At 35.0% G+C, this 23,133-nt stretch overlaps 1 protein-coding gene across 8 annotated transcripts; it reads left to right on the top strand.

Annotated features, from left to right (window-relative positions):
* The first annotated feature begins 935 nt into the window (after positions 1-935).
* LOC140821031 (DNA replication ATP-dependent helicase/nuclease JHS1) lies at positions 936-22,667 on the top strand. 8 transcript variants are annotated; one of them, XM_073181431.1, is made up of 34 exons: positions 936-1,629; positions 2,068-2,235; positions 2,330-2,569; positions 2,643-2,705; positions 2,889-3,077; positions 3,174-3,227; positions 3,287-3,363; positions 4,089-4,221; positions 4,355-4,465; positions 4,581-4,677; positions 4,843-4,925; positions 5,417-5,482; positions 12,965-13,124; positions 13,231-13,282; positions 13,441-13,498; positions 13,574-13,684; positions 13,809-13,865; positions 14,772-14,906; positions 14,980-15,222; positions 16,086-16,160; positions 16,529-16,647; positions 16,727-16,799; positions 16,917-17,021; positions 17,153-17,320; positions 18,803-18,872; positions 18,952-19,103; positions 19,598-19,675; positions 19,778-19,870; positions 19,951-20,088; positions 20,409-20,448; positions 20,539-20,612; positions 21,819-21,953; positions 22,164-22,283; positions 22,488-22,667. In XM_073181431.1, the coding sequence occupies exons 1-34, from the start codon at positions 1,138-1,140 to the stop codon at positions 22,644-22,646; spliced, it is 4,188 nt and encodes a 1,395-aa protein (XP_073037532.1). In that variant the 5' UTR covers positions 936-1,137; the 3' UTR covers positions 22,647-22,667. The 8 variants fall into 8 exon arrangements, with proteins under 8 accessions (XP_073037532.1, XP_073037529.1, XP_073037534.1 ...); XM_073181428.1 differs by having other exon boundaries at positions 13,574-13,690; XM_073181433.1 differs by having other exon boundaries at positions 937-1,629; positions 3,302-3,363; positions 12,965-13,120; positions 13,227-13,282.
* Positions 22,668-23,133: the final 466 nt, after the last annotated feature.

The following is a 23,133-nucleotide window of genomic DNA, read 5'->3' as shown; positions in this document are numbered from 1 at the left end:
TAGCGACGGTTTATTCAATAGAACATCATTACCACTTTGATGTTTATAATGCAGCAATAGATTTCATTTTGATGGAGTTAAATACTCGGTTCAATTAGTCATCGGTGAAACTTCTTTCTCTTAGTATAGCTTTAGATCATAAAAATTCATTTGACTCATTTAACAGTGATGATATTTGCAAGCTTGCGAAGAAGTTTTATCCTGGAGATTTCACAGATCAAGAAATTGTTGTTTTGAAGTATGAATTGATACATTTATAAACTCGATGTGATGCAGAATTTAAAGGTTTCTACACTTGTTGAGTTGTGTCAGCAATTGACCGAGAGTAGACGGTAAAGTGTTTATGTTATGTTGACTAGATTGATTCATCTTGTTTTGACATTATCTGTGTCTACTGCCACTATTGAACGAGCTTTTTCAGCAATGAAGCATGTGAAGACGGCACTTCGCAATAAAATGGAGGATGACTTTCTTGCCGATTGTTTGACACTCTATATTGAACGAGATTTAGCTAAACATATTGATGTAAATTCTATTATTGATGAATTTTATGTTTTAAAATCCCGTAAGGCACAACTTCGTTGAACGATATAATGTACTTTTTTTTTTAATAATATATAACTTATCATATTGAGTTCAAGCCCACCCCAACTCTTATTCCTGGATCCGTCCTTGCCCACATGCCCCAGACCGATAAACTGTTCATACCAAAGCTACGTCCATAATAGCAAACCGTCGCCAAAGATCAGCGACGGTTTTGTAAACCGTCGCGGATCTATTTTCGCAACGGGTATTTTTAAGTTGTCGCTATTGGCGACGGGATAAGTATGTCCGTTGCCACTAGCGACTGTAGTTTCAAAGACCGTCGCTAGTATTCTGTATATATCTCGCGAACATTTCCCTTTTGCAACTTCGACAAAACGTGGAGGACGTGCAGGTAAATTATACCCAAAAAAATTGCTGGAATGAAGAATGGCGGGAAACCAAAAAGCCCAACCACAAAAAGTTCCGCCCTCGAGGAGAAAGCCATTACACACACTACCAGGCCACCAGCCGTGTAGAGAATCTTGGTCAAGGGGCGATCCGGCAATATAGCGTGAGTGAAGAAGAAGCACGCACTACTCGGAGGAGGAATCCATGGCTCCCAGGAAGAAAAATAGCTCAGGACTCAAGAAATCAACCAATCAGAATCATCAGCCATCGCAGCCTTCCAAATTCGGGATCCAGCACTTCTTCGACCGTCACTCCCAGACCCAGAAAATACTTACCCAGAACAACAATAATGCCGAAAACCACCCTTCAAATTTCGCACCGCCGCCCATACCAAGCCATCAAACAAATGGCAATTATCGGGGAATGGACACATCAGAGAAAATTGTATCAATGGGTAAGATTTTGAGGGGCGAAAACCTCACAAGTGGACTTTCTGAAACTGGTATTTCTGGAAGCAATTTCTCAAGCTGCATTGACGTGGAATCTGGAGACGCCGATAGTGCTTGTGAAAAGGGGGTCATTGATTCCCAAAGTTTGAAAAATGGGGATACTTTGCAGGATATTGAGGTCGATGACATGTCACCCGAGACCTCCAAATCCATGTCTGTTAAACGTTTCAAGTTTTCACCTGGAATGGTAATCATAATACTCTCAGTACAGAACCATCTGAATAATTTTGCAATTTCTTTTCGTTCTCCGCTGATTTTCTGCATTTGATTTTTGGTTTGAAAGCTATTTGATTGTTGTCAGTGTCATTCATTTTTTGTGTGTACTTCATTAATCTTGACGGAGGATATCGAGGAAGGAACTTTCATGAGTGGGAACTCTGTCACTGTAGGAAGATATTGATGCCGCAGAAAATTATGTCTGTTAAACGTTTCAAGTGAGAACACTGTGACTGTCTTGTAGAACTTAACCAAGAGACAGCAGTATTGGTTTGCTATGGTCGAAGGGCATGACACATTTTCATTCAGTTGCATAACTTGATCAGTATTTTCTGCTCCACCTTGTCCCCGGGCTTCCATTAATGTAAAGAATGTTTTATATGTTTAATTTTCTCATCACTTCTTGCAGTTAATCAAGCAAAGTCAGGATGACATAATAGATGAAATGACTTGGAGAATATCTCCAGTAAATGAGAGGCTTCATGCAATTACTAAACATCCACCAGGAAAAATCAGGGTATTGGGAGATTCTTCAAGGTTTAATTCACTGAATTTTCAGCAGTGTTCGATGAAAAAGGTGCGAGTATCTGAATCACTGTTCATCTTTTTCATCTTTTTGCCTCATTCCTGTTCTTTTGTGGCCAGAATTATTAAATTGTTCCTATTGTTAGATGCAAACTTCGCCTGGCATGTCAAGAAAGCTTGAAAAACTGCTATCTGCACAACCACTTAAGGCAGCTGAAAAATCTTTGATGTACTCAAACATTGCTTCCTCGAGAAAGGTTAACTCAGCTCGTGATGCACGTTGTACTGGAAGTTGCGAAAATACAAATAATAACATTAACTCTGAAGAACTGAATACTCAGAGTCCTTTCACTACCCCGCCATCTATGTCTTGTTGCCAGGGGAAGGTGATTAAATCTTAACATATGCGTGTTCATTTTCTTCGAAATTTTCTTTATTTTTTGAGTGCCTGTGATGCAGGTTCCCAAAGATGTAGATTCTAATGGAATCCCCGATCATATGGGTTCATGGAAAAATAAAAAGGTTTTTGCTTCTTCTGAATCCCATTTTCATTTATTTCTCTCAACTCCACGCATCTGCTTATTTCTCAGTAATGGACTGTCACGTTTCTTCAAGCACTATCTTGATTCTTGAGCCATTGGTTTGTTTCCGTATGTTGATACAGTAAAGAACATACTAATCATTAAATTCGCTCTTTGTACGCAGGCATTGATTGAGCTTTTGGATCAAGTAGAAGATGTAATTTCTGTTGATCCCACAATTCCTAAAGATAGAGAAACATCGATAGGTACTGAGAGATCCTTCAAAGCTGATCATGTTGTAAATCGTTTGACGCACGATTCAGGAGGAAAAAAGTGTAATATGGGTTCTGATGTTTGTTTTCTTGTGTTGGAGGTATGCATCAATTTATCTTTACTTGCTCATATCTCGTGCATGTCAAAATCACAATAGATTGGTATTGATTTTGCTGATACAACATCCGTGCCACAGGTAACGGAAAGGCATAGACCTGCTGATTTATTAGCTCCTCAAACCTCTTTCAAGGTATGCCATGATCCGAGTGACTGGTACATTGCATCAAAACTGCTAAGCTGTGTTTATAGGTTATGACTTGCCAGGTTTTGCACTTATTAAATGAACAAAGTGGAGTGGAACGGACATTGCAATTGTGGGATGAATGGTAAGTGGATTGAGATATTTATCAAACGAGTTGTTTTATGATGTTTGCCACATAACCTAAAATCGAGTATGAAATTGGCACTTGGAGCTACCTTCGCTCCATAAAATTGAAGGCAAATAGAAATATTTTCACTGGAAAATTTTTTATGCTTTCTGTTACACGTTTTATAACTTATGCCACGGGTAGGGCTACAGCATGGGCCATAATTTGGGCCTAATTTGGCCAAAACGAGGACATTAATGGGTTCATTGATATATCATGTTGATTTATGTGTCTGTACTTACCCTCTTTACATTGTGAACAATGAAAGTCTTCTATTCCGGCATTGTGTTTTGTCTTGACTCTTGTAAGGCTCTCACTATATTGTTTTGTAAGTTATTTTTTATTTGAAATCAATGTCTTAGGCTCTCACTATATTGTTTTGTTAGTTATTTTTTATTTGAAATCAATGTCATTTTAAAGGTCTTTCTACAAAATTTTGTTAACTTCTGGATAAATCTGTCATTCTCGAAGCATTAGTAGACTTCAGATTCACTATCTTTCCTTTTTTCAGCGAATGCTTAATTGCTTCTGAAATTGATTATGTTTCTGTATAAATCTCGATTATTAAACAGCTCAACCAGGGATGATCCTTCTTATATATATGTCTATATATTCTATGCTCAAGTATGTTCCTTGTTAAGTTATGTGGTTGTATTTTTCCAACTATAAACCTTTCCTTCCAGGTACTTCAGCGTGATTGCACCTGGAGATACTATTAACGTCATTGGAGAATTTGACTGCCAGGGAATATGCGATGTAAATCGTGACAAAAATTTTCTCATTGTCCATCCAGATAACTTGGTGTCTGGTACTCGGGTATTGCCAATTATTATTTACGACATACATAACGGTTTGGGCACACAGCTGATAGATGTTAGCTTCAATAATATCTATTTTCATACTCACTATATATTATTCTAACTGTTTTCATATAATTTTATACCTTTAGGTTTCTTCTAGTTTCAGCTGCCCAAGGCGCACTGTCCTGGATGAGAGGTTAAAATATAGTGAACATTCAGCTGCTGCATTGATGGGTACCTTATTGCATCAAATATTTCAGGTTGTTTCATTAATACATTGCTTTTAGATCTAACCAGAATCTGGTGCTGCAAACTGAATTAGCCATGGGATGATGAACATACTTGCATTGAGCTAACATAATTTTGTTTCTTCAGGCTGGCCTCGTTAGAGAACTTCCGACAAAAGAATTCCTGGAAGAATATGCGAGAACTGTGCTTCAGAAAAGCATAGAGAACCTATATGCATGTGGAGGTGTTGACCTTTTGTTCTCTCGTTGATTTTTCTTTTGATATCTTAGGTCTCAACATTGATTGAGCTTGTAAAACCATGCTTTTATGATCTTTTGGCTCTCTAGTATCTTAGAGTTGACTTCTACACTGTCAGAAACTTAGCTTCAGTTCTTGATGTTTATTCCAGTGAACGAGAATGATACCCTGATGACTTTGATCAGCGCAATCCCAAAAATGTTAAATTGGATATGCCGCTTTCGAGATTCACAGGTAGATGAATGATTATGTGATATGACCTCTAAATTAGTTTTGAAGTTTTATCCTGAAAAGTTTTGAAGGATGATTGGCTACATACATTATTTCTCCTGCCATTGCAATAAACTGATAGGTAGAGTTTAATCATGTAGAGTCAGGTCATTTCTCTATGCTCAAGTTATTTGAACTACATATGTAGTAGGTATTACGTTTTTATATAGTGCCTTGATCTTTGCTAATATTTGGTGAGCAAAATATGTACGGAATTGGATCGTGTAAGTTTCACTAATAGGTGTTCTGCTATTTTAACAATGACAATTTCTTTGGTTTTTGTTTTTTATTATTTTTTCGCATTTTTGGATGTCATTCTTTCGAAGTTTGACTTTACCATTTAATTGATTTTTCAAGTTTTGGTTGCACGGTGCCTTACTTTAAATGGATGGGTGCAGTTTTTTTTTTTGCCGAGTACACCAAACCTCTGACATGACTTTACTGTTTCAATATAGGGTTCCCAAATTCCAAGCATCAATTTTAAATGCGACGAGGGTTTGAAAAAGGTTAAAATTTCTGAGGTAACGAAATCTCATTTGGATTAACTATTCCATTTTGTCGCATTGGTTATGAGCTATTGGATTTCATGTTCTTATCTATGCTTACTTTGATATATTTTGAGTTTTGGTGATGAATTTTTTAATTCTATTACTGCTGTTAAACTGATAATATCAGTAATTCACTAGGCCCTTTATACACACAATTAGAAAATGTTGAGAGAGAATCAAGCTGGTAAAAGATCAACGGGCCTGATGTTCACAACACTTGTATATATTTTTTAGTAAAATGTTTGCAGTTTCTTTCATTTTTTCAGTATCATCTTTGAAATTTCTTCATTTATTGCTAATTGTGCTTCTTGCTTAAAACATGACTGATAACACAATTGCATGAATATGTGTGTTTGCGCACACAAATATATTTGTGTATTATGAGGGTGTTTGGTTAAAACTGTTTTAAAGTGGGGCTCTCTTTCTCTTTCTAGGTCCTAGCTGAATGCTTATAAGTTGTTTTAGGAGTTTATAAGTCGTAAGGTATTATAAAATAAGTTGTTGAGATATTTGTATAAAATAAATAAAGGAGCCTAAAAATGTTAATATGTTTAATATTATAAATTCTTTTTATCATTATAATTACTAACAAGAATGTGATACTATGAAAATAATCCAAATAGTTATTTTCGGAGATGTCTAATTTTTTTATTGCATTTAGAAGTTTTGTATGTAATAAGAGATAAAAGTTAAACAAATGACGTAGGGGCATCCATATAGCTGACCGACTCCACTTAGTGAGTTGTATTTAGAAGTTCTGTACTTGAATTTATTTTAATAAAAAATAAATGTCGGTTGATTTTTTTTATAAGAAACAATATTTTATTAATAATTTAATAGATGTTAAATCACAATCAGTGGACTAATGATCCATTATCAACAAAAGTTGCATAAGATCGTTGCTCTAGCAAAGATACACATAAGCTCAATCTCTCGGTACATCTGAAATCAACACATTCTTAAATTCTTCATGAGTACCAATCCAAGTAGCAATTTTGATCTTGATTTTATCCCAACACTCGCCATTGTTGCCTTCCATATTTTCAAAAATTCTTCATTTCTCTCTAGGCACACCGACCAACATATGCCGCGAACCACCACTTGCCAAAAAATTTTTCTCTCTTGCCAATTAGCCGTCCTAGATCCATAGCGAATAAATCTTTCGTTGACTTCGGCACCACCCAAACCCAATCCAATTTCAAAGCTCTAGCCCGCAAGCCGTTCGTGAATGCTCAATGAATGAGCATATGATCCCGTATTTCCATATCATTTTGACACAACACACAATCAATTTGGGGGGCACATAGCAATTGAGGACCACTTCTTTTGCATCATCTCAGAGGTCAACAACTTACGCAAAATCGTTGTCCACAAGAATACCAGAATGTTTGATGGAATCACTTCTTTTGGTTGATGTTTTAAGTGCTTTTTAGCATGTTACATTGCCAAAAATTATATCTGTAAAGATTCTAAATTGATTTATTATTTTGAATTTTACGATTTTTTATTCTTTTGTCTATCAAAATATCAAACAATATAGTTTTTCTTCTCTTTTTTTTAACTATTTTGTTTAGTTTGTATTTTATCGATTTATAAATTAAATTCAAACCACTTATTTTATTTGATTAATGTAACAAAATATGAAGGCAAATATAAACGAATAATATCAATGTATCTTAATCATTAGTCATATACACACATATATATACATTCTTTTAATCCTACATTAAGAAAGTAGACTAATCAAATCCCTACTATCAAGGCAAATCATACCTATGTATTTCTTATTTTTGTATACAATCTATAACACTCTTCCTCAAGTTGGAGCATAGATATTGATCATGCCCAACTTGTTACAAAGATAATCAATCCGAACTCCATTTAAAGATTTTGTGAAGATATTTCCCTGCTGTTCTCCTATCTTCACATATCTTGTATTGATCAAACCTAGCTGAATTTTTTCACGGACGAAAGGACAATCGATTTCATTATGCTTCGTTCGCTCATGAAATATGGAATTTGAAACGATATGTAGAGCTGCTTGGATATCACATCACAATTTGGCTGTTATTGAGGTTCTAAGACCTACTTACACACAACTTTTGCCATAGCTTTATATTCTGAATTCTGATTATGCACTCGATCGTGAGACCACATTTGTCTTCTTACTTTTCCATGAAACTAGATTTCCCCCAACAAAGTAACAATAACAAGATGTAGATTTTCGATCATCCTTGGAACCTGCCTAGTCAGAATTTGAAAAACACTCAACTTTAATATGACCATGATGCTACAAGATACCTCGTCCAGGTGCTCGTTTCAAGTAACATAATTTTTTTCAACAGCTGCCCAATGATTAACCGTTGGAGAAGCCATATATTGACTCACAATACTACTAAATTGCGATATCTAGACGAGTCACAATGATATTTTTAACTTTTCAACCAATCTTCTGTACCTCTCAGGATTCTCAAATAATTCATCATCTTTTGTGAGCTGCAGATTAGGAATCATTGGAGTACTACACGGTTTAGCCTCCAATTTTCTTGTTTCAAACAAAAAGTGAAGCACACATTTCCTTTGAGATAAGAAGATTCATTTCTTATTTCTTGTTACCTCCGCCTAGGCGGTCGTCCACCGTCCCAAATTTTTGCTAGATGACTCATCTAGGCGTCTTCGAATTAATCGGCTTCCTAGGCGGATTTGTTTTTTTATTAAAAAAATCAAAACTAAAGTCTCTGATTTAAAGTTTCAACAGAGAAGCAGCAGAAGCAAGAAACAAGCAGGATCGAGAAAAATTGACAGGTTTCTTGCCGTCGGCTGCCACCTCTTGCACGTCGCCGCTGGCTGCTCTCTCCCGCCAGTCAGGCGCGGTAGCACTGAAACAACCCTTAGCTCTCTCACTGCATATTGTTTGTGGAATGAGCGAAAAATGTTTTGATGATGTTTTGATCCATGATATGGTTGAATATGATAAGGTGCACAATGATGTTTTGCAAATTAACAAATATTACATTGAAAATCAGCAAGATTTTTATTTCGAAATAATTTTGGAATTACATATTTCAAATATTTAAAATTAGGATGTCCTAATCTATGGTATCACATCATAATATCGCTAATACTAGAATTGGACTTTGATACGATAGTCAAATGTCGAGCATGTCCACCCAAGTTAGTCTTTTCCTCAAAGTAGCAGAGACCTCCATTTTCTCAAGCATTGCCAATCATCTTCCCCGAGGACAAATCCTGAAATTCACAAAAATTCGAAGAAAACTTAGCACAACACTTCAAGTGACATGTTAGTTTGCTAATGGATAGTAGGTTACACGAAAGATTAGTGCAGAATATTATCTAGTGTCAAAGTATTGGAAATAGCAATGGATCTTTTTCCAACAATAGCTGATAAAAAACCCTCAGCTATTTTTATTTTTTGATTTCATGCACAAGGGGAATAAGAACAAAAAAATTTGGAAGATCCATTCATATGATCAGTAGAACCTGAATCTATTATCCAAGGGTGACAGAATAAAGTGGACACATTAAAAACAACTGATTGTGAATAATTCCTTGTGCCAGAGGACATGATGCTGGTGATGAAGTGGGGTGTGGTAAGTGTGAGGATTGAAACAGTTTATACAGTTGATCTAATTGCTCCTTGCTGAAAGTTGGTGTCCTATAGGAAATGTCTGTGCTATTTTTTTCTTCTTTTCCTGTCGGATAAGCTTTTGAACCACCACATCCCTTCGGCTTCAAATTCTTCGGTTTCGAGTTTGGAGGCTTACCATGTAAATGCCAACAATTCTCTCGGGTCTGACATGGTTTGTTACAATAGTCGCACTGAAGTTCTTCCTTTTTATATTGTCGAGATTATGTGCAGGGAAAATTATTCTTGCCGATAAATGCTGAGGACTCTGTAGTAGGTAACACATTGTCATTCAACGTCACTTTCCTCCTTCCTTCTTCTCGGCGTACTTCTGCAAGTACTTCACTCAGTGATGACAGATGATTTTTGCCCAAGATACGTCTTCTGACTTCGTCCAATTCACGGTTTAATCTAGCCAAAAACTCATAAGCTCAGTCATTCTCCATCCGTTTATGGAATCTGACGCTGTCAGGTTTGCATTCCCATGATCTTAATGGCAGAGGCCTGACTCTTACCATAGTGTTTTCATATAGTCGTAATATTCAATCACTCTCTTCTCATCTTGTCTGGACTGCCACACTTTGGTCTTCAACTCAAAAATATGTGATGGATTGTTCAGATTGGAGTAGGTTTCTTTCACAGCCTCCCAAACGTCCTTTGCCGTGGGTAGAAACAAAAAATTATTACCAATTGATGGCTCCATGGAGTTTACGAGCCATGCAATGACCTGAGAATTTTCTGATTTCCAATTTACCCATTTTGGATCGTTTTCTTTTGTTTTTGAACTTCTCCAGTTAAATAGCCCAGTTTTCCCTTGCCATCAATTACTAATTTAATTGACTGAGTCCATTTCAAATAATTTTTCCCATTCAATTTGTGAATGATGATTTGAATCGGAAAGTTTTCAAGCCCATTAGAAATCATACCAGATGCAACCATTGGTTCCATGATTCTACTTTCTCCAGAGGCTGTCTTGATCTGTTCGCTTGAAGATCCAGCCATTCTCAGATTTTTCCGGGCTTAGAACACGGACAGAATTGGGCTTAGGGAAGATGATAATATTGGGTTCACAAAAGTGATATAGTTTGCCTTATACATTGCATCTGGACATGGCAACGCTCAAAATGCCACAACCCTATCTCTGCACCACCATCGTTTCAAATTATTGTGTCGCACACCACCACCACAGTGGACGACTCACAGCTGTGCTGGACAGGAATTACAAGGCCAATGTTGAGAACTGGCTATGATACCATGTAGACAACACATAAGAAAACATAATGGCAGAAATTAAATTCTTGGCAAAAGAACAAGAGTATATTCTGGACTTTTTAAGCGTTTTCTTCTATGTTACAATCATTCTAGGCCTGCTAATAAATACAAAGTATTTGAGCTTAATTCTAGCTACAATACCGTAACTAAAGGAACTATACATATTTATCCCTAAGTATTTAGGAAATAAATATTTATAGAATATGAAATGTTTTTCTTTCTACTTTTTCTATACTCATCCGCTAGTTTTGTAAAACTTTAATTATTAATAATATCTAGTTTCTTATTAAAAAAAAGATTATACCATAAGTTCTTTACTTCTTTAACAAATTCACAGTGATCAATCAGACCAATTACCTCACTGTGAATGGAATTTCGCATTTGTAAAAATAATCGAGCATCTTCTTTCAAGCACGTACGTGTTTTGACTCATCTGTAGGTGAGTTGTTAGTCATATGATTATCATTTCAATGCTCCGTAGATAAAGATGAAATGTCTTACACCAATCAAGATAATTAGAGCTATTTAGTTTATGTTCTGTGATGTTTTAGAACACAAGAACAACTTCAGACACCGCTACAATTTTTTCTCAGCCATATCACCAAAGGGCATTAAGAACAAAATTAACAGAGGAATAAATCTGAAATATATATAAAAAAAATTTGAACATGTTGCACAGAAAAAGTTCCACAGCTGAATAGATGCTGACTCAACCAGGTTTACACGAGTGGTATATGGAGCAGAGTGGGCGGAATAGTTAAAGCCGAAGATAGAACGACAAACACACATTGACGCGCCGACAATGTTGCACTTGACCGAAATCTGGGAGATTGTAGATCGGCGAGCGGTGCTTCTTATGCTGGTGGTGAAAACAAATTGTCACTAAAATAATTGACCCAAATTTCCATACCCCTCCCACTATTTGTTTTTGCTCTCCGATACCATGTAACAAAATACGAAGGCAAATATGAAGGAAGAATACATTTCAGTTTATCTTATTCATTATGTCAGGAAAGTAGACTAATCAAATCCTTACAATCAATCCCTACGATCAAGGTAAATCACTAATCAAATCCCTACGATCAATGTTTCCTATCTCTATGTACAATCTGTAACCATTAAATATGTGTTAACTGAATCATTTATACACATACAAAAAAAAGTGGGCGATACCTTAGCCACAAACTCTGTACACGTCGATTGTAAGTTTTTCAATTTTTTTTCTTACAGTCTAAACACGATAGGAACATAACCAAATTGATGATGAACTAAAAAATATAAAATGGGATAAAACAATTATTTTATGTTATATACATACATTTTTTTAAAATTTTAATTGAATTATGGGAAGTTATAGACATTAATACACATTCTTCTTTTCTTTTTCTAAATTTTAAACTAAATTTATGATATAATCTTTTAAAAAAATTAATCAATATAATCCTTATAATAAATCTGAATTATATTGATAGTTTATGATGATTTGTTATATATTACATTTTTACATATAATTTTTTAACTGAGTATTACATATTATTTTATTTATATATGTTTTTTACTATATATATTTATTTGAGTGGTATTATGTTAAAATGTTATTTCTCTTAAATTATTAATCACCAATATTAATTTATAAATGATTGATTCTGATATAAAAATAATTATCTATAATATGTATTCTGAAAAAAACATAGAAATTAAATAAAATCCGCAATGCGTTAAAAGTTAGCAAAAGCAAAAGCGATATTTACCTTAATAACAAGTTTAATGATTTTATTTTAACATTATTATGATAATTTAGTAAATTAAGAGAATTTTATTTGACGTTTGTCTTTGTGTACTCTATTTAAGTAAATTTTAGTTTTGATTTTGGTAAAATTCACTATTCTGTTAATTTTATTTTTATTGTTTTTTCTATTTTGAATGATATTTGAATGAAAAATATATTTACTGATTTATCATTTAAGAGAGCTGTATTATGTCGCGGATTAAAAAATATCATATAAATAAGTGAATATATATGATTTATTGTCATGATGTATTTTTATATATTGTGGTTTGATATATTTAGATTGATAAAGACTTATAAACATGATATAATTCTCGTGATTATATTTTTCATTATTAGTCACCTACGTGCATCGCACGTGTACAATCCTAGTACATATAAATATATTTAAATATAACTAGTATGTGTGCACGTATGTAGTACCAATATACACAGTAGTTTTACGGTTACATACCTTCGCATGAGACAAATCATTAAACACGTGCTTCCCTTTGAATATGTTGTATTATTTTTTTCTATTTGTATCATAATCATCTTTTGCGAGTGTTTAATCTTTGATATTATAGCTTTATGTTTATATGTCTGTGTGCATGCACGTTACCATTATGTTGTTTGCCATGATTCTACACTTGCCAATTGTTTCTTGAACAATAAACTTTATGCTGTGAATACTGATAAGATGCTGCAAAGTTTGTTTCAAGGTTAAATATGGAAAACCTTGTTTGAACTCCTTTTGAAATAATTGTAGGTAATCGACATTGAAGAAATGGCTTGGGCCCCTAAGTATGGATTGAAAGGAATGATTGATGCCTCATTGCGAGTAAGAATAGATCTGGACTCTGCAGAAGATTGTGAAATAATTATGCCACTAGAATTCAAAACTGGTAGAGGAACTAGTGGTCAGGCAAGTTGACTATCAATTATTCTTGATTGAGTTTGATTGGATGATATCTCGCTAATGATTGCTTTCAATGCAATGACTGCATGTTCTAAACTTCTGGTACGAGCAGATAGCTATGGAACATACAGCTCAAGTAATGTTATATTCTCTCCTCATGTCTGAGAGGTGTGTAGATCCTGGCCATATATAGAGTTCTACTCCTTCATAAACTATTTACAAGTTCTTGTAATTTATGTTTTCGGTAGTCCATGCCTCGAGTTTTCTTATGATTCAAAACTATTGTTCAATAAAATCCTATGTTGCCTCATTTTATTCTTTTTCAGATACCAGAGGAATGTTGAATATGGTCTCCTATATTATCTTCACACTGATCAGACACAGGTACAATGAACATATCTGGTCTTTATCTTAAGACTGCATAATTTTGTTTAACATTGTTCTAAATGTCATGGAAAGGGAATCTTTGTTAGACGATCTGACTTAACAGGACTCATAATGCGTCGCAATGAGCTGGCGAACGATATTCGTAAGGCATCGTCAACTCAGCAATTGCCTCCAATGTCACAGGTACAGGTAGGTGCATTTAATATGTCACAATTCTTTATGAATCTTTCCATTTGAGAAAATAGACTTCCTTAGTAATGATGTTTCAAATTTGAAATAGCTTCCTAAGTTTACCCATTTTATGCAGAGTCCAAACATTTGCAAAGGTTGTCGCCACCTCAGTGCATGTACTGTTTACCATAAGGTGTGTTATGGAGGCTTTCCCAATCATTTGTGACACTCGTAGCCTCGGTTGCTGGATGCACTAAGTATATTGAAAATAAAAATTTTCTCATAGCCAGGAGATGAAGATTTTGACTAACGGAATCTTGCTGAAAAGGAAATTCATAAAACGTTTATGAGAGTGGTTATTTGATTTATCATTGTTTATATTGCATGAATTGATTAATTCTCTACTTGATCAGGCTGGTAATGTTGATGAGTAAACTTTCTGTTCCAGTTCTTTTTGCTTGTGTTTTTTAAAACTTCAGATGGGGATGCTCATATTACACAAGTTTGACATAAATTCAGAACTTTAAAAAGCCTTCAAGAGTATCTTAGGTTGCACGTCAAATCTACCATTATTACATCTACGTAAAATAACAAACGAGTGGAATTGAAATTTTCTCAACATAAAATCATCCAAACACTCAAATGGATTTGAAATCCATGGCTTCAAATCCCTCAATCCAGCGTAGGCTTGGATCCTTATAGAATCGATACATGAATTTGAATGGAGTGCCTGTTTGTCATTCTGTTTACTGGGGGTTATGTGCAAGTCTGCAACCAGAAAGCCCCCAGCTGATTCTTTGAGAGAGATTCTTGAATCTTTGTAGCATAAATCACTTTTCAATTTTTATTGTCTTGTGCTCTCAAGTAAATTAAATTTCTCATTTGTGGAGTGGAATGGGAGATGGATTCTATTCAAGTTAAACATATGGACGAATTCAAAGCCTTTTGGCTGACAAAAACAAGGTTGAGCTATGAATTAACTCTTCGAAAATGTCCCCGTCAGTGAAATTAATGTCCCCGTCAGTGAAATTTTTACATAACTTTTCCATGTTTATTTTTTCCTACAAATTTTTATTTTGTTAATTATTGAATTATGAAGGCATATGGGGGAGCTGCTGAAAGTAGCGGCCTGGGTGGTGTGTTTGACTCTCTTGTGTCCCATTTATCGACTTCACACATTGTTTTTCTCCAAAAGTGGGAAAGATTAATTGATCTGGAGGCTAAGCAATTGGAGGTAGTATAGCTGAATTGTCTACTTTTATACCAATCCTTTTTAAGTCAATAAACATATTTTTTGGCTTTTTTAGGTTGTGAAGAATGAAATTTGGTTTCCAAAGAACTCAGAGAATGATCGCGGGTCCATTCGCCTATCCCCTTCTCTTGTTCTTGATGCTTCAGATAAGTCATCCCAGAGAAAATTTTGTCAGGGAAGCCGATTTGTCTATTGCTTTGTGCGTCAAGGATTTTCTCTTGATGACGAACAAGTCAACAAGGAACCATTGAGTTTTTCCTCTTCCTTAGATACTAATTTAAGGAATGGCGACTACGTGGTATGTAAATGTTTCTGTTTAATGTCGATTCAAGTGTTTTCTCACTGTTCTTATCAATTCTAACCCTGTTTTCACTTTTCCTTGTACCCTCGGGAGTGAATTCATAAGTTCCTCTTGCATTTCATATGACTCTCTAGGTGTATTTATTTTCATTCGTGAATATTATCATTTTTGTTGCATTGTGCTATAAGATGTTTCAAGCAGTCATAATTTTTTTGATGTCTATGTCATTTAATTAACTTTGTATTGTTGTGATTCTATAAGACATGGTTGCAGACTTGCAGAAATTGAATGAAGCTCAGCGAGAAAAAAAGTGTATAGAAATCAAGTTATTGTATCATAATTTATTTAATGACAGAAAAATTATTTTAGTGAAGCTTTAAAGAAAAATATATTTACTCATATAATCGAATATGGAAAGGCATTTTGATAACATTATGGATTTTTATTAAAGCAGTAATGACTGAACTAAACATTTATTTTGTTTGATACAACACAATTTTTAATATGGAAAGACATTTGGATAAAATTAGGGATTTTCATTAAATCAGTAATGACTGAACTAAACATTTATTCTGTTTGATACAACACAATTTTTTTACTGTCTCGAGAAATTTGTGTTTGATATTATGGACATGTCTCTGTTACTTTTAAATCATAGGAGCTGCTTACGTTGATGTACATAGGGACTGGCAATTTTTATTGACGGGATAATAGTTCTTTAAGACAATAGTCCAGCTCTTTTGTAATTTCGCGGATTACTTATCCGCTCTCTCATGTAACTTTTACCTATTATAATATAAATTAGTCTTTTATCAAAAAAAAAAAAAATACAAAGTCGCTTTTCCACATCATTATTGCAGATTTTAAGCTCTGAGCCTGGCTATTTGCGAGTTGCTAATGGGATCATAGTGGACATTGGTAGCTCTCATATCTCTGTAAGTTCTCAATGTGGTACCTGATAAAATGCACATGATAAATATCAACTTTTTATTGCTTCTGTTATCTCTGAAGAAAATTGTAGTAACACCACAAGTTTTAACTATAAGAGCAGCATTGCATAACACTGGTACCTTTTCTTAAGAAGGTTTTCTGAATGTTCTTTAAATGAAAATGCTGTTGGGGCCTGGGGGAAGCATGGATAAAAAACCAACAACCTCTCCTTACAAGTAGAGGCCACAAAATCCAATCGTAGCATTGTCAGCAATTGTTATGTAGCCATGAGATAATTTTCTGGAACACGAAAATTTTGGATTTCCGTTAAATTTATTTGATAAGCCCTTGTAAAACTCTGTTAATTATTCAGGTTTCTTTTGCAAAGCGCTTAAAGGTTCCAGATTGCAATCCTGATTCTGCCGCGTCTCTCAATCAGCAGTCCTGGCGAATCGACAAAGATGAAGTTATGACATCATTCGCAATCATGAGGTGAGTAAAAAAATATCTCGTTGTTTCTTATAAGAAGGTCCTTAAAGCTTGCAATAATCACTATGCTTGTTTTTGTTAGGTTCAACCTCATTCAATTGTTTTTGCAAAATGAAAACAGCTCTCGCTTGAGAAAAATGATTGTTGACCTTGAGGTCAGCCTTCTAAAGTACATGTTCTGCTTGTATTCTAGATTTGTGCTTTCACTAGTTCTCTTTTCGCATATAATATGAAATCATTTTCGTATCCAATTTTTTGTACATCTGTCATAGATGCCTAGATTTGACAGTGGCTGTGTATATAGTCAAGACCCTGCTATATCATATGTCTGGAATGAGAAAAGTTTGAACGATGATCAACGTAGAGCCATAATCAAGGTTATTCATCAATTTTTAATTTTGATTTAGTGCTCTAGAACTCTTCTTCCGTATGTTTATCACCATGTTTTGTGATGGTTAATTTTCGCATGCTTCTCTGGTTGATGAAGGCTGTAACTAAATATTTTCAGATACTCATAGCAAAGGATTATGCCCTTATTCTCGGGATGCCAGGCACAGGAAAAACATCTACCATGGTGCATGCTGTAAAAGCACTGTTGATGAGAGGCGCATCCATCTTGCTTACATCGTACACAAATTCAGCTGTTGACAACTTACTAATCAAATTGAAAGCTCAGGTCATGATTTCTCCTTTCTGCCTCTTACAGACATACTATGACATTCATAATCTATAAAGCTTTAGTGCTTCTGATTATAAGTTTTATATTGTTATGAACTATTTAGTTGTTCTTTCAGAATCTACAATTTCCTTGGTCATCAAAACCTTCACATCAATTTTGATTTTTTTCAAATCCAAGTAATTTAAGGATTCCTTCGCTTAACAGCTTCCATGGTCACTCCATTTCCCATAGCATCGTTTTTACCTTTGCGCCCTTCTTAGGACATTTTTCTACTGCGAATGCTGTTGCAACTTTTGTCAAGTTATCTCTTCTTTTTTTTTTGGACATGAAAAAATAGAGGTACAAGTACACTGGATATGTCCAGGAAATCAAGATAAGAACAAAACATCAACTCCTTGAACCAACAACTAACCACTTGACTTCTAACATCCAAAGATTACTCAAAGCAGCATATACCGGGGACAAATATTTGTATTTTCCGAAAGATTTCATCAGCCCTCTGTTCTTCATTCTCAACTAGCCAACGATTTCTTGCACTCCTAATATGGAAAATGACAGCTGCCATAGCCATGTACCGCATCTTTACCAGGGAGGAATCAACTCGGTAGACCCCTCTGAAAGCCTTTAAAAGAGCTTGTTGTGAGCCCATGAGTTTGTTCATTCCAAGCCATTCTCGGATTTTCATCTTCCGTCATCTTGCTTGTTGAGAGAACTTTTGTTTTAACTCATATTGATAGAGGCTCTGGTACTCTTAATGGAGATTTCGTTTGCGCAGTCCACTACATTTGTTGTTCGCATTTTAAGATCAGTGTAACCATTTTTACCTTTTTGATGGACCGTATTAGGGACCCAACCTAGAGAGTATTCATCCAAATACAAATGAATCAGGACTCCAATATTTGTACTATCAAACAGATATTTCGAATGCCTGAATTTTTTGTGTCATTTAGAATGTAATATAAATATTATTTTCGAGGCTTGTTAATTGGTAATATCAAGAACTTGATGCTGTAGTTGAATCTTGCATTTGTGGAAATTCATGATTATTAAATTCGAGTTTCTTTCCTGACAAAAGTTTAAGTATCTGAACAGTAATTTGACCTCTGATTTTGTCTGTTGTTTTCTAAGCATTTTTTGTATTCACTAGGCACTGGTCTGACTCAGATCTGTATCCTAAAAAATTCAATAGTTCCACCACCTGGTTATTTGATTGACCAGTGCCTTGTAAGCATTTAGCATTCTGAATATTTCCATAACTAGATTGTAATTGTCTGTTGAGTAAAGGAAGTCTAATGATTCCCAATCCCATATAACCGTTGGAAACTCGAAGATGATATGTATAACCTTCAATGGCATTACCTGCATGCTTGTCCTCGATGCTGTCATTGTGATTCTCCTTATGATACTTGAGATTGTCATTATATTGTTGATTTTGTTGGCTTTCCATTTCAATATAGGTTTTGCATGATTCATTTGCAGGGAATAAATTTCATACGAATAGGAAGATATGAGGCCGTGCATGAGGAAGTTAAAGAGAATTGCTTGTCTGGTCAGATTGTCGGTCTTTCACGAGAGTTATCTTCATGGTCGGAATCCTTTTTTATCTTGGTTAATATCTGTGGTTACAGCAGTGGACATGGATAGCATTCATGAGATCAAGTCAAAGCTGGATGAAACACATGTTGTGGCTGTTACTTGCTTGGGGATAACTAGTCCTCTGCTCAATAATAAGAGATTTGATGTGTGTATCATGGATGAAGCAGGACAGATAACTTTTCCAGTAAGTGTTTTTTCTTTTGTTTAACAATTTAGATTTGTTGTTTTAACCACATGAACACGAGATACCGGGGTACATGTGATTTCGAGATAGATGATTCTTGAAACTTTTGATTTGGTTACAACGAAATATGCTTTTAAACTGGCAAGTTATATTTTAGCCAAAGGTTAGAACTTGGGAGGACCTGGGTTACGAGTAGTCTATGCTTTAAGGAAAAAATCTAGATTGTGGCACATTTTCTCTTGAACTAGGTTATGAAGATTGACTATATATTTCTGTTCTATCAGTTGTGGCACATATTCTCTTGAACTGCAAATACAAGTAGTTTCTCTATTGAATTGGAAATATAGTTTGTTTAAACCGATTGCTCAAATATTTTCCCTCATGCATATATATATTTTAAGATTTTCGTATTTGTTTCAATTCTCTTGTATCTATTCAACTAGAAGTTAGTTTATAAAGCGAAATCAAATTAATGATATATCATTTCTCAACAGGTGTCCTTGGGACCATTAATGTTTGCATCAAAATTTGTTCTTGTTGGCGATCATTATCAATTACCACCACTTGTCCAGGTCTCTCTCTCTCTCTCTCTCTCTCTCTCTCTCCCCCCCCGTGCTCACTTCTTCTGAGAAGTATAGTTCATTAAAACTTTTTTATTGTACACCTGATAATAGAGTCCAGAGGCTAAGGAAAATGGAATGGTTGCGAGTCTCTTTTCTAGGCTTTCTGAAGCTCATCCACAGGCAATCGCTGCTTTACATTGCCAGGTTGCGCTGATTTTAGTTGGATGTTGAAGTGCTTTCGTTGGTTGTTGGCAAACTTGATGTAACTATTCTACAATATGCAGTACCGTATGTCCACAGCCATAATGGAACTGTCAAATGCGTTGATATATGGAAACAGATTGGTTTGTGGCTCTCCTGAAATAGGGAGCGCCAAACTCCGGTACAAGCGTTCATTATCTGCACCTGTATGGCTGATGAAGGTATTTGACATTGTATTCAATTCTTGTTGGCGTATTATGTAGTGTTTTGTTCGTAATAGGAGATAGCTAATAAGCACTAATTTGTCCCTTTTCAGTTGCTAGAATGTTGAAATAATTGAACCTTCCTGTATTGAAATGCAGATAATAACTTGAACCTGTCAATTACTTCCACTCAAACTAAATACTAAGGCCATTATGCTTTTCAAATTTTGTTTTTGATACTGGTATTGGATTTTGCGTTCGAGAAATAAGTTACTTGAGACTGTCTCTTTTTAACCATTTAAAATGTCAATCAACTTAATTTGGTTGATTTTCAACAGGTTTTGGAACCAAATCAACCTGTGATATTTATTAATACAGGTTCATTCTCTGGTTTCAATTTCTTAGCGCCATCTTGTTTATATTGAAAACATTTGTGGTTGATCGACCATTTATTTTTACCCAACACAGATTTGTTGCCTGCGTATGAGAAGAATGATTGTAAAGCAGTAAATAACCCAATCGAAGCTAATATTATTGCAGAGGTAACACACCCTTTATTTGCTCTCCCTTTGTTTAATGTTAGGTGTCTTTGAATCTCAACCCTAATAAAAATACACAAAATTATTAAACTAGGATATTGGAATAGGTGAATAGGTATCTTCCAATTGTGGGAGGACTGAAATGGCCTTAATTATCAGTGTGCAAAGAAGAAATGAAAAGCTAAAAATAAACACATTTTTGGAACAGATGTATATTTTAAGAATATTTTTTTGTTGAAAGGAAAAGAATTTACTACATTTGCTATATGATAATCAGCTTGAAAACTTCAAGTTCAAGTTTAACTTGATGATTAATAAACGAAAGATGACATTCTAACTCTGATGAAAGCTTGAGGACCACGATTTGTTAGTGCAACCAAATTCTCTCAACCTTCTTTTTTTCTGCTTGGTATTTTCATGAGAGTTTAATTGCCAAAGTGACCTCTCAACATTACTTGTGTGCATTCGAGCCGATGTAGAAATAAACAAGTTTGGCATAAAAGCTGTAGCGTTGGTACGTGGCGCTTTTGTCTTGTCAAAGTATATAGATCAAATAGCGCAGTTTATAGGTTAAGCTATTCGAGCACATTAATTATTTAATTTAAAAAATAGAAATATACTTATATACTTAAATAAGTGAGATAATTAGGCATGAAACCATAATAATTCATCTTTACATGCCAAAATATCCAAAATTCCAAATAACCAAAACTAAAGAAAGCCTTTAATGGGCCTTTAATTTTTTGCCCAATAGCGTGTGTCATTTCAGAAATGGCAAAAACTTGTGTGAGACGGTCTCACGGGTCGTATTTGTGAGACGGATCTCTTATTTGGGTTATCCATGAAAAAATATTACTTTTTAAGCTAAAAATATTGCTTTTTATTGTGAATATCGGTAGGTTTGACCCGTCTCACGGATTAAGATCCGTGATCCGTGAGACGGTCTCACATGAGACCCACTCTTCATAAATAGCGAGATAGCGCACGGTATTTGCTCGCAAAGGCACGGCTCTCCGACAAATGGTGCACGCTACGATATGCCCTCTCAATCGCATCAATGACTTGTTCCTTATTCAAGTCTTTGATATTGCATTACATAACTCATAAAACCTAAACTCCTGAAGTATGGTGCATTTTACTTCCTAGTAATTATTATTATGAAAATAGAGTTTTAGTCTTTATTTGTTTTCTATTCATGTCTTTTGATAGGTCACCAAATCGTTAGTTCTCAGAGGCATCGAAGGGCGAGATATTGGCATCATTACACCCTATAACTCTCAGACAAATCGTATACGTGGAGTTGTTTCTGAACCTGTCGAGATACACACGATAGACAAATATCAGGTCATATTTATCACATAAATTGTTTTTGTCCATGGATGAAATTAGGATCTCATTCTCTTCTTGAATTTATCAGAATAACTAACTATTATTGAAATCAAAGATGTGTGTGAAGCCGAATAACATCTATATTTTCATATTCGAGTACGAGAATGAATTTTTTTTAACCAAATTGATGTTTTTTCCTTGTCCTTACGTATATCTTGACCACAGGGGAGGGATAAAGACTGCATATTGGTGTCCTTTGTGAGATCCAGCGAAACTCCAAGGAATAACAATTCTTCACTTCTTGGAGACTGGCACAGAATCAATGTTGCTCTGACTCGCGCCAAGGTATGAATCATTGTTGTGGTTCCATCATTATTCCTCCACTCTAAAATCGAATATGAAAATTCTATGTTAAAGGGTAATTGTTTAAAATACTGCTGCAACAACTTTTGAAGTTATACGAGTAAAAGTGTGGAGATTTGAAACGATATTATAAAAACCTCAGTATGTTCTTCACAACCGGTGACATTTTCCTCTATCATTGAACAGAAGAAGTTGATTATGGTAGGGTCTTCCCGAACTCTTTCAGAAGTGCCATTGCTATGTCTTCTTATTAAGAAGGTAGAAGAGCTTTCTGGTTTTTTAGTCGTCACCAAGGAGGATGTGAACTATAAAACTGAGCTGAAGAGATGCTCACAGTTTAGATGAGTGTCTTGTATACATAATATATGCGCATTTCGCAGTCGTAAAAAAATTGTAGATGCCTATGTATATCTCTGTATGTGCGTTGTAGATACACACACTTGTTTTGGGGTATTTGGAGGTGAGAGGCAGCATTTTTGTTGTGCATGGAGTGGTTTGAGAGTGAAGCAAAACTGAAGCCATGTAAAAATAAGTAAGCGTTCTTATTGCACGGTGTGGTGCTTAGTCCTACGAATATGCAGATTTCGTGGGTATAAAACTAATGTTTTACAAAATAACCGAACTGTGTTTTGAATAATGGGAGAATACAGAGAAACCTGAATTTGGCATAACTTGTTGGGCGTGATAAGACCAAATTTGTTTGACCGCAGCTAGTTCAGCAAAATCATACTCATTTAATTTTGTACCGGAACTTCGATGTATGTAAATTATTATCGCATTTAATATATAAATATGAACTGAATAAATTAATTGGGGATTGTGAAGCATGCTT

The sequence above is a fragment of the Primulina eburnea genome, unplaced genomic scaffold (assembly GCF_022965805.1).
Source record: "Primulina eburnea isolate SZY01 unplaced genomic scaffold, ASM2296580v1 ctg385_ERROPOS411500, whole genome shotgun sequence".
Classification (NCBI taxonomy): Eukaryota; Viridiplantae; Streptophyta; class Magnoliopsida; order Lamiales; family Gesneriaceae; genus Primulina; species Primulina eburnea.
The sequence above is the reverse complement of the archived record's forward strand: the minus strand, read 5'-3'. Positions and strand labels throughout refer to the sequence as shown.